The following is an 11,234-nucleotide window of genomic DNA, read 5'->3' as shown; positions in this document are numbered from 1 at the left end:
CCCCCCCCGCCCTACCTCACTCTGTCCCTCTGGTCAAGTTAAAACAAACAAATACATAAATAGAACTAAATACTTATTTAAGAAAAACGAAAAAAAGAATTTATCTTAGAAAAAATTCTAGCATTTAATGAGAAAAATAGATTGTTTGGATCACAATAACTTGAAATATCACAGACTCACATACTCTTTTAGTAAAAAGTTAGATTTTAGTTCAGTCATCCATTGTACATGTAAAGAAATTAAGACTGAGCTTTTGTCCATGACTTTATACTTCTTTTTTAAGTCATTTACCTTTTAAAAAAATATGGCAAAATACACATAATATCGGGTTGTTGGAAAAAAGTCATGATGTGTTTATATTTTTCTTTGCAAAAATGCAACATGACTTTTCAATGACCCAGTAGTTAAAATATACCATTTTAACATTTTTTTAAAATCTTCTTTTTACCATTTTTAATTTTTTTTTTTTTTGGAGAGGTTTTTGCTATAGGGCACGTGCGCTCACCAGACAGACAGAGACAGAGAGACAGAAAGCAAGAAATCATCCCCCAGGGGAGATAGCCATGCCACGGTCCCTTCTCCTCCATTCTCCTCTTGGGATCTTGGGCACGCACACACATGCACCCGGACCATTTTTAATTTTTTAAAGAATTATTTGTTTAATTTTATTTATTTATTATTATTATCATTAAAATTTGCTATAGGACACGTGCACTCATCAGAGAGAGACAGAGAGAAAGAACATAAACCACCAGGGACTAGAAACGTGGTTGAGTAGGGTCCAGCACCTTAACCACCACACCACCTACTAGCGCCCATTTTAACTATTTTTGAACGTAGAGTTCAGTGGTATTAAATACATTCACATTATTGTGTGACCATCACCACCATCATCTCCAGAACTTTTCCATCTTATAAAATTGAACAAAAGTCCTCACTCTCCCCTCCCTCAGTGCCTGAAATCCACCAGTGTGCTTTCTGTCCTTGTGTGTTTGACTACTCTAGAGAACTCATGTAAGTGGAATCATGTAGTGTTTGTCCTTTTGCAACTGGCTTATTTCCCTTAGCTTAATGTTTTGATGGTTCATCTATGTTTTAGCTTGCGTCAGAATGTTCTTACTTTTAAAGGCTGAATAATATTCTATTATGTACCATAATTTACTTATTTATTAATCTGTCGATAGACTCTTAGATAGCTTCTACTTTTGGCTGTTTTGAGTAATGTTTCTTTGAACATGTGTTTAGAATTATCTGTTTGAGTCTCTGCTTTTGGTTCTTTGTGTGTGTACCCAAGAGTGGAATTGCTGGATCATATGATAATTCCATATTTATTTATTTTTTTCATTACCAGAGGGTACATGGGTGCATGTGCTTGCTGAGAGAGAGAGACAGAGAGAGAGAGAGAGAGGAAGAGAGAGAGGGAGAGAGACAGACAGATAGTAAGTGTCCCACCCTATGGGGTATGGTCATGTTGTAATCCAAATCCAGCATGCATGCGTGAGCGTGTGTGTGTGAATACACACACACACACACACACACACACACACATACAGACATATAGACACCCACTGTGTTTTTCAAGCCTTCAGGGCTGAGATTCAGACTGCAGTTGGCCTGTGTGATCTAGCTCCTTATGCCCAGCACTTAACTGTTGTGCTATAGGGCTGGCTCTTCTGTGTTTAATCTTTTGAGGAAACGGAAAACTTTTCCATAGAGGCTATAGTATTTTAGATTCTCACCTGTAGTGCACGTAAGTTTTAATTTGACCACAGCCTTACTAACACTTGTTTTTTTGTTTGTTTTTGATAAGCATGAAATGAAACGAAAAAAAGAATTTATCTTAGAAAAAATTCTAGCATTTAATGAGAAAAATAGATTGTTTGGATCACAATAACTTGAAATATCACAGACTCACATACTCTTTTAGTAAAAAGTTAGATTTTAGTTCAGTCATCCATTGTACATGTAAAGAAATTAAGACTGAGCTTTTGTCCATGACTTTATACTTCTTTTTTAAGTCATTTACCTTTTAAAAAAATATGGCAAAATACACATAATATCGGGTTGTTGGAAAAAAGTCATGATGTGTTTATATTTTTCTTTGCAAAAATGCAACATGACTTTTCAATGACCCAGTAGTTAAAATATACCATTTTAACATTTTTTTAAAATCTTCTTTTTACCATTTTTAATTTTTTTTTTTTTTGGAGAGGTTTTTGCTATAGGGCACGTGCGCTCACCAGACAGACAGAGACAGAGAGACAGAAAGCAAGAAATCATCCCCCAGGGGAGATAGCCATGCCACGGTCCCTTCTCCTCCATTCTCCTCTTGGGATCTTGGGCACGCACACACATGCACCCGGACCATTTTTAATTTTTTAAAGAATTATTTGTTTAATTTTATTTATTTATTATTATTATCATTAAAATTTGCTATAGGACACGTGCACTCATCAGAGAGAGACAGAGAGAAAGAACATAAACCACCAGGGACTAGAAACGTGGTTGAGTAGGGTCCAGCACCTTAACCACCACACCACCTACTAGCGCCCATTTTAACTATTTTTGAACGTAGAGTTCAGTGGTATTAAATACATTCACATTATTGTGTGACCATCACCACCATCATCTCCAGAACTTTTCCATCTTATAAAATTGAACAAAAGTCCTCACTCTCCCCTCCCTCAGTGCCTGAAATCCACCAGTGTGCTTTCTGTCCTTGTGTGTTTGACTACTCTAGAGAACTCATGTAAGTGGAATCATGTAGTGTTTGTCCTTTTGCAACTGGCTTATTTCCCTTAGCTTAATGTTTTGATGGTTCATCTATGTTTTAGCTTGCGTCAGAATGTTCTTACTTTTAAAGGCTGAATAATATTCTATTATGTACCATAATTTACTTATTTATTAATCTGTCGATAGACTCTTAGATAGCTTCTACTTTTGGCTGTTTTGAGTAATGTTTCTTTGAACATGTGTTTAGAATTATCTGTTTGAGTCTCTGCTTTTGGTTCTTTGTGTGTGTACCCAAGAGTGGAATTGCTGGATCATATGATAATTCCATATTTATTTATTTTTTTCATTACCAGAGGGTACATGGGTGCATGTGCTTGCTGAGAGAGAGAGACAGAGAGAGAGAGAGAGAGGAAGAGAGAGAGGGAGAGAGACAGACAGATAGTAAGTGTCCCACCCTATGGGGTATGGTCATGTTGTAATCCAAATCCAGCATGCATGCGTGAGCGTGTGTGTGTGAATACACACACACACACACACACACACACACACACACATACAGACATATAGACACCCACTGTGTTTTTCAAGCCTTCAGGGCTGAGATTCAGACTGCAGTTGGCCTGTGTGATCTAGCTCCTTATGCCCAGCACTTAACTGTTGTGCTATAGGGCTGGCTCTTCTGTGTTTAATCTTTTGAGGAAACGGAAAACTTTTCCATAGAGGCTATAGTATTTTAGATTCTCACCTGTAGTGCACGTAAGTTTTAATTTGACCACAGCCTTACTAACACTTGTTTTTTTGTTTGTTTTTGATAAGCATGAAATGATATCTTATTGTGATTTTGATTTGCATTTTTCTAATGATTAAGTGATTTTGAACATCTTTTCAAGGGCTTGTTGGCTATTCCTATATCTTTTTTGAGTAATGTCCATTCAGTTTCATTCTATTTTTTTGAGAGGTTTTTGCTATAGGGCGCGTGCGCTCGCCAGACAGACAGAGAGAGACATAGAGACAGAAAGCGAGAAATCACCCCCGGGGGGATGGTCACGCCGCAATCCCTTCTCCTCCGTTCTCCTCTTGGGATCTTGGGCATGCACGCACACGCGCCCGAGTCCAAGATGCGATCTGCGGTCGACTACATGGGAGTCCAGTGACATAGCCATTACGCTAACTGCTGGTTCCCAAGTTCGTTCTATTTTTGAAATGAGTTGTTTGTTTTGTTGTTACCTGTTCATTTGGCATTGTATACAAGAAAGCATTGTCCAATCTAATGTCATGAAGCTTTTCCTCTATATTTTCTTCTAAGAATTTTAAGGTTTGAGCTATTATGTTTAGGCCTTTGTTCCATTCTGAGACAGTTTTTGTGTATGGTGTAAGATAAGGGTTCAAATTCATTTCTTTGCATGTGGATAGCTAGTTTTCCCAGTATCATTTGTTGAAGACTTTATTTCCCATAGAATGGTTTAAATCTCCTAATCAAAATCATTTGATCATATAAAAGGGTCTCCATTTTCTGAAAAAATGCATAATAGAAAAATGCATAGATTTAAAAACTTTTCACTCAAAATAACCTTATTAATTTCAGTTTTTTGCAAAGTTTTGAAGTCCCTTTTATGTTTGTGTTTATTTCTGGGTTCTCTATTGTATTTTGCTCATTTGTATGTCTTTAAGCTAGTAGCATACTACTCTCCCCTCAAATTTTTAGTGTTTTAAATTTAAAATTTATTTTATATTATTTTATTTTATTTATGAGAGAGAGGGCATAGAATGGGGGCTCTTTTGTTGGAGTCTTGCCATGCAGCCATCCCCCTACTGCAGCTTCTTAGTTAGCTAGAATTATAGGTGCACGGCACTGCACTCAGCCTATTCAGATTGGGTCAAAAACCAAACCTGAGCCTCCCATGTAGTTGCAACCTTACATAGCAGTGTGCTATCACTACCTACACCGTTGTAGCTCACCCTAGTACCATATTGTTTTCATTCTTGTAGCTTTGTAGTAACTTTCAAAGCCAAGAAGTGTGAGACAATCTGACTTTTTTTTTTTTCCCCAAGATTATTTTAGCTATTCAGGGTCTTTTGATATTCCATATGAATTTTCGTATAGAGTGTTTTATTTCTGCCTCTTCAATTGTTTTTAGTTTGAATCAACAACAAAGAGTGGTCTATTTCATGTTCTGTGATTAGACCTTTCAAATCAGAATTTATATGTTTTCTATGCTTATGTAAAAAATTTGGAAAATACAGGAGCAATATAAAGAACAAACTACCATTCTTTTTTTTCCTTATGCACATATGTTTTAAAAACAAAATAAAAGGGACCAGCAGATGACATAATGCTTACATAGCTAGACTCCCATGTAGTCGACCGTGGTTCAAGTCCTGGACCCGACTGCTTAAAACTCACCCTGGGTGTGTGTGCGTGCATGCCCAAAATCCTGAGAGAAAAATGGAGGAGAGGGGATTGCAGCATGGCCATCTCCCCCCAGGGGGGCGATTTCTCACTTTCTGTCTCTGTTTCTCTCTGTCTTTCTGGTGAGTGCATGCACCCTGTAGCAAACATTTCTCTAATAAAATAAAATAAAATAAAATAAAATAAAAAAAAATATGTATGATTTTTGTCTTCAGTTTCATATTTTATTTTTTGGCCTCATTTTTTGGTAACAGCCTTATTGTAATATAATTGATATACAATTCATTCATTTAAAATATGCAATTCAGGGTCAGTGGGTGGTGTGGTGGTTAAGGTGCTGGACTCCCACAAGGCTGACCATCGTTTATGTTCTGGACCCAGCAGCTTAAAAATCATGCTGGGCACATGTGCGTGTATGACCAAAATCCTGACAGGAGAATGGGAGAGAAGAGATGGCCACATGTTCATTTCTCACTTTCCCTCTCACTAATGTCTCACTTTTCCTCTCTCCTTCTCTCTCTTTCTCACTATGGCAAAAGCCTAATATATTTAGAAAAAGACATAGACTATGTTGTATAATCAATTTTAGAATTTTTAATCATTTAACAAAGAAATTTTATAACCTTAAGTTATGACTATCATCTTCAGCTTTAAGTATTCAAAATCTACCTTTTATCTCTGTAGATTTATCTGTTCTGGACATTTTATATTAAATGAAATCATATACTATGTGACTTAGGACTGTCATGTTTCACTTAGCATAATGTTTTCAAGTTTTATCCATGATGTAGCATGTATCAGTACTTGATTCCTTTTTATAACCAAATAGTAATCCATTGTATACATATACTTTTTTTATCCATTCTTTAGCTGATGGACATTTGCCAAAAATAAATGTGAAAAGGAACTTAGATCTAGATATATAAAGAACTCTCACAAATTAATAATAAAAGACAATCTAATCTACCTTTTGGCTATTATGAATAATGCTGCCATGAACATTTGTATATAAGTTTTGTGGACATATGTTTTCGTTTTTCTTGGGTAGATACATAGGAGTGGATTGCCGAAGTCAAATGGTCTGACTGTGTTTAACTTGTTGCAGAACTGTCATATGGTTTTTGAGTGTAGCTATACCATTTTATATTCCCACTAGCTTACCTGTAGGAAGGTTTCCATTTCTATACATCCTTGGTGATAAATTTTTTTTTTTTAGAAGAGATTTCTTTTGCTATAGGACACATGCACTCACCAGAGAGATGGAGAGACAGAGACACAGAGAGAAGAAAGTAAGAAATCAACTCCCTGGGGGATGGGCATGCCAAAGTCCCTTCTCCTCTATTCTCCTCTTGGGATTTTGGGCACACATGTACATGCATCTGGCATGAGTTTTAAGCCACCGGATCTGGGACTTGAACTGCAGTCAATTGTGTGGGAGTCCAGTGACAACCTTTATGCTGTTGGCCCCAGTAATAAGTGTTAATATCTGTCTTTTTGATTATAGTAATCCTAGTAGTTTGAAGTGGTTTCCCATTGTGGTTTTGATTTGTATTGCCATGTTGACTATTGATGTTGAGAATTGATTTTTTTTGTTTTCTATAGGTGATGTGCACTTGCTAGAGATAGACAGAGAGAAAGTGAGAAATCACCCCTTGGTGGGTGGATAGGTATACTGCAATCCCTTCTCCATTCTCCTCTCAAGATTTTAGGTATGCATGCACGTGTATCTGGTATGTTTCTCAAGCTACCAGGTCTGGGATATAAACCTCAGAGTCAGCTATGTGGGATCTAGCATCTTAACTCCACATCATTTGCTGGCCTGGCCCTATTTTGAGCCTTGTATGTGCTTTTTGGCCATTCGTATTTTGTCTTTGGAAAAATCTATATGCAATTCCTTTACCCAATTAAAATTATTTGTCTTTTAATTGTTGAGTTGTAATAGTTCTGTATATATTCTAGATACAGGTTCCTTGGCAGATTTATCACTTGTGAATATTTTCTCCCTAATTATGTGGGCTGTTTCACTTTCTTGGTGATATCTTGAATCATTGAAGTTTCTTATCTTTTTATCTAATTTATCCTTTTTTTTCTTTTATTAATTGGGATTTTGGTGTTACATCTAAGAAGGCATTTCAAAGTCCCAGATCATAAAGATTACCCTACTTTTTTTTTTTTTTTGGAGAGGATTTTGCTGTAGTGCATGTGCGCTCGCCAGAAAGACAAGAGAGAGACAGATAGAAAGCAAGAAATCACCCCCCAGGGGGGATGGCCATGCTGCAGTCCCTTCTCCCTTCTCCCCTTCTCCATTCTCCTCTTGGGATCTTGGCCACGCACGCACACGTGCCTGGCATGACTTTGAGCCTCCGGGTCTGGGACTTGAACCGCGGTTGACTACATGGGAGTCCAGTGACATAGCCATTACGCTAACTGCTGGTCCCAAGATTACCCTGCTTTTTAAAAAAAGAATTATGTAGTTTTGGCATTTACATTTAGTTCTTTGATCTATTTTTGATTTTTGTTTTTATATCATGTACAGTAAGGATTCAGCCTCAGTCTTTTGCTATCCAGTTCCCCAGCACAATTTGTTGAAGAGATTATTTTTTCTCCTTTAAATGATATTGGCCAGCTTGTCAAAAATCAGTTGGCTGTAGACCAGCAGATGGCATAATGGTCACATCTCTGGACTCTTATATAGTTGATTGTGGTTTGAGTCCTGGACCCAGCAGCTTGAACTTATGCCGGGTATGTGTACGTGCAGCCCCAAAATCCCGAGAGGAGAACGGGGGAGAAGGGATTGAAGCCTGGCTATTCCATTGGGGGAGTAGAAGGTGGGGGTGATGTCTTGCTTTTTGACTGTCTGTCTCTCTGATGAGTGCACATGTCTTATAGAAAAGTCTTTCTTAAAAAATAATCAATTGGCTGTAGATGTATGGTTTATTTCCAGACTCTCAGTTCTATATCATTGATTTGTGCCAGTAATACACTGTCTTGATTACTTTTGTTTTGAAGTTAGTTTTTGGTAATTTTTGTCTTTTACAAGTTGTGCTGATGTTCTGTATTCTTTGCAATTCCATATTAATTTCAGAATACATTTGTCTGGTTCCACAAGAAGTTAGTTGGGATTCTGATTAGGATTGTGTTGAATCTGTAGATTGATTTGGAGAGTATTGCCATTTCATCAATGTTAAATCTTCTGGCCTCCTTGGGGCATGTCATCATGCAATTCTTTCTCCTCCAATTTTTATCTTATTGAGATTTTGTGCATGTGTGCACATGCACCTGACATGCTTTTTAATTTGCTGATGCTGGCATTTGAACTGTGGTCGGCCATGTGGGATCTAGCTCCTTGAACTATAAGGTTATGAAGTTGGGGTTCACTCTTTCTTTTTAGTTTTGCTATAGGGTGTGTGGATTTGCTCGAGACAAAAAGAGTGAAATCGACCTCAATGGGGGATGGCCACGACACAATCCCTCTCCTCTATTCTTCTCTTGGGATTTTGGGTGGGCACATGAGCACACACACATGCTTGGTGTTTTTTCAAGGTGCTAGGTCTGGGACTTGAACTCTGCAGCCAGCCATATGGGATCCAGCTGTCTCAACCTTCACACCACCCTACTGGCTCCCTTACTCTTAAGTTATTGACCAGCTTTCTGCATTTTTTTATTCTTGTAACAGTTTTTTTCTTCCTTTGTAGTAATTAAAAATACAGGTGGTGTGGTGGTTAAAGGTGCGGGACTCCCACATGGCTGACCATGGTTTAAGTGACAGACCCGGAGGCTAGCTTTCTCCCTTCAGTTCTCTATCTCGCTTTGATCAAATTAAAAATAACAATAATGATAAATAAAAAAGGAAATAATTCTTAAAAATACATTTAATTGACTAATTATAGCCATCTTAAGAAAAATATCTTAAAGTAACTTTGAAACATGTATGAAATATTCCCTTTTTCTATGTGAAAGTATCAAGTATCATTACTCATATGTTCCCATTTGACTTTAAAAATCAGAACTATGCAATATGCATGTTTTTGAGTAATTACTAAAATCTCCTTAAGGTTTAAATTTAGTTTATATTTTTAATTAATATGTATTGCTAAAAATAACTGTTTTCTCTATTAATATATGTATTTTAATTTACAGGAAAACATCTTTATGTATGGAGGCAGAATTGAAACAAATGATGGCAATGTCACAGATGAATTATGGGTTTTTAACATACATAGTCAGTCATGGAGTACAAAAACTCCCACTGTTCTTGGACATGGTCAGCAGTATGCTGTGGAGGGACATTCAGCACATATTATGGAGTTGGATAGTAGAGATGTTGTCATGATCATAATTTTTGGATATTCTGCAATATATGGTTATACAAGCAGCATTCAGGAATACCATATCTGTGAGTTACTTTAAAAATGTGATTTCTTTATTGGTTGAGAATATTTTTATTTTTCATAAAATCTTCATTATAAATTTAGTCAAAATGATAAGTTATTTGAGATCGAGGTTATAAACCAAGAATTAATGATTTTTAATATAAACTTTTTTGATTATATTAGATTCGGTCCTTTTATATGAATCTTCTTAGCAGAACAAGGGGAAATGTTAAATAGTGGTCTTATTTTCTAAGATTTGAGACTATTTTTAAGTTGAGAAATTCCAGTAGATGGTGCTATTTCTTTGGATTTTACTTATAAACCCAGCATTGAAACTAACCCTGTCTCTTTGCTATGTATTCCATGATTTTAGAATTTTTCCTTTTTCAGTGTTCTGTTCCTAATCCTATTGCTATATCTTTTATGTCTGTTTTATGCCTTTAAAGTAATCATCCCGAGGATTGTTTGTTGGCTTCTGTAAGATTATTATGTGTTACATGAAGGTGACTAGGGCAGTCTACATAAACTGTTCTGTACTGCCGTCTTACAGGTTTTTTGTTTTTACGGTATTTTATTTTTTTGAATTCTTCATGGCATTTTCAAACATTTGTAATCTTGTTGTTTTTAATTTGTGTACAAATATATACGCTATGGTGCTACTTATATTCAAGAACACTTTCCAATTCTGGTTGTGGCCAATATTATGAACTCATTTTTGGCTCTTTTTTTGTGTATAGTCAGCTAACAATACATACAACTATTTAAAGTCATGTGCGGTCCTAATGGGAAAACTCATTTACAGACAGCCATTAGCAACAACAAAAGCAGTGCTTATGTGCTTAGAGGAAGACTCTCCTTATAAATACTCCACTGTTACTCCTGAAGTCCTCTCAAATGTTGCCTGTTTTCACTTCTGTGTCCTCTGTACAGCTGGGTTAAAGTGGCACGTGTATCCTGTTTACTTCATTTTGGTTTGTAAAGTTTCTTTCTTTCTTCTATGAAGGAGAAGAGGGGAGGAGACAGACGTAGTGCCCCAAAGGGGTTCTTGACATTGTGATCCACTCCCAGCTCTAGCCAGCCTTAGATCCACAGGCACGTGCAGGCCTGGCATACTAGGGAGGTCTATGAAGGTGAACCCAGAACTTTCCCATTTAGCCTTGCAATGTCATGTTTTACCACTGTGCTACCACCTGGCTCCCCCTTTACTTCTTATTGTTATTTCTTCTCTATTTTCAATCCTTCCTCCTTTAAATCACCTGACATTGAATTATATATCTTCAGTCTATTAAAATAAATTATTTTATATATTACCTTTTTGCACTCATCTTTTGTTTCTCAGACTTCCGAGTTTTACTTCATGAAGAAAGAATTTAGCTTCTAGATCACTGTCACTCTGTCCAGCATATATCAGTCAATTATTTTTAGGAATTTAAATATCCACTTAAATACTTCTATACCTGACCTCTCTATTTTTTTTTTTTGTTTGTTTGTTTTTAAATCTCTCTTCCAAAGATCTTACTTTCCATCCTACTTGAGCTTCTCTTTCCCATCGTCTTACCATTGAATTTGTCATTCTAGTACTGGGAAAGAACAATTATAATTTTCATTTTTAATATCTTAACTCTTCAAGTACCACTGTTTTTTTTTTCCAGCTTACTCCTAATATCCTCACTTTTATGGTTCTTCACCCTTACCAGAGCGTTTAGTCCATTGAGCCT

At 36.5% G+C, this 11,234-nt stretch overlaps 1 protein-coding gene across 1 annotated transcript in view; it reads left to right on the top strand.

Moving 5' to 3' along the window:
- LOC102496389 (attractin-like protein 1) overlaps positions 1-10,890 on the top strand; it is an 84,562-nt gene extending 73,672 nt beyond the window's left edge. The window contains exons 9-10 of the mRNA XM_027766974.1: positions 9,284-9,539; positions 10,856-10,890. Of these exons, the coding sequence (XP_027622775.1) occupies positions 9,284-9,539; positions 10,856-10,890 (291 nt within the window). The remainder of the gene's footprint in view (positions 1-9,283; positions 9,540-10,855) is intronic.
- Positions 10,891-11,234: the final 344 nt, after the last annotated feature.

The sequence above is a fragment of the Tupaia chinensis genome, unplaced genomic scaffold (assembly GCF_000334495.1).
Source record: "Tupaia chinensis unplaced genomic scaffold, TupChi_1.0 Scaffold143797_1, whole genome shotgun sequence".
Lineage (NCBI taxonomy): Eukaryota > Metazoa > Chordata > Mammalia > Scandentia > Tupaiidae > Tupaia > Tupaia belangeri.
The sequence above is the reverse complement of the archived record's forward strand: the minus strand, read 5'-3'. Positions and strand labels throughout refer to the sequence as shown.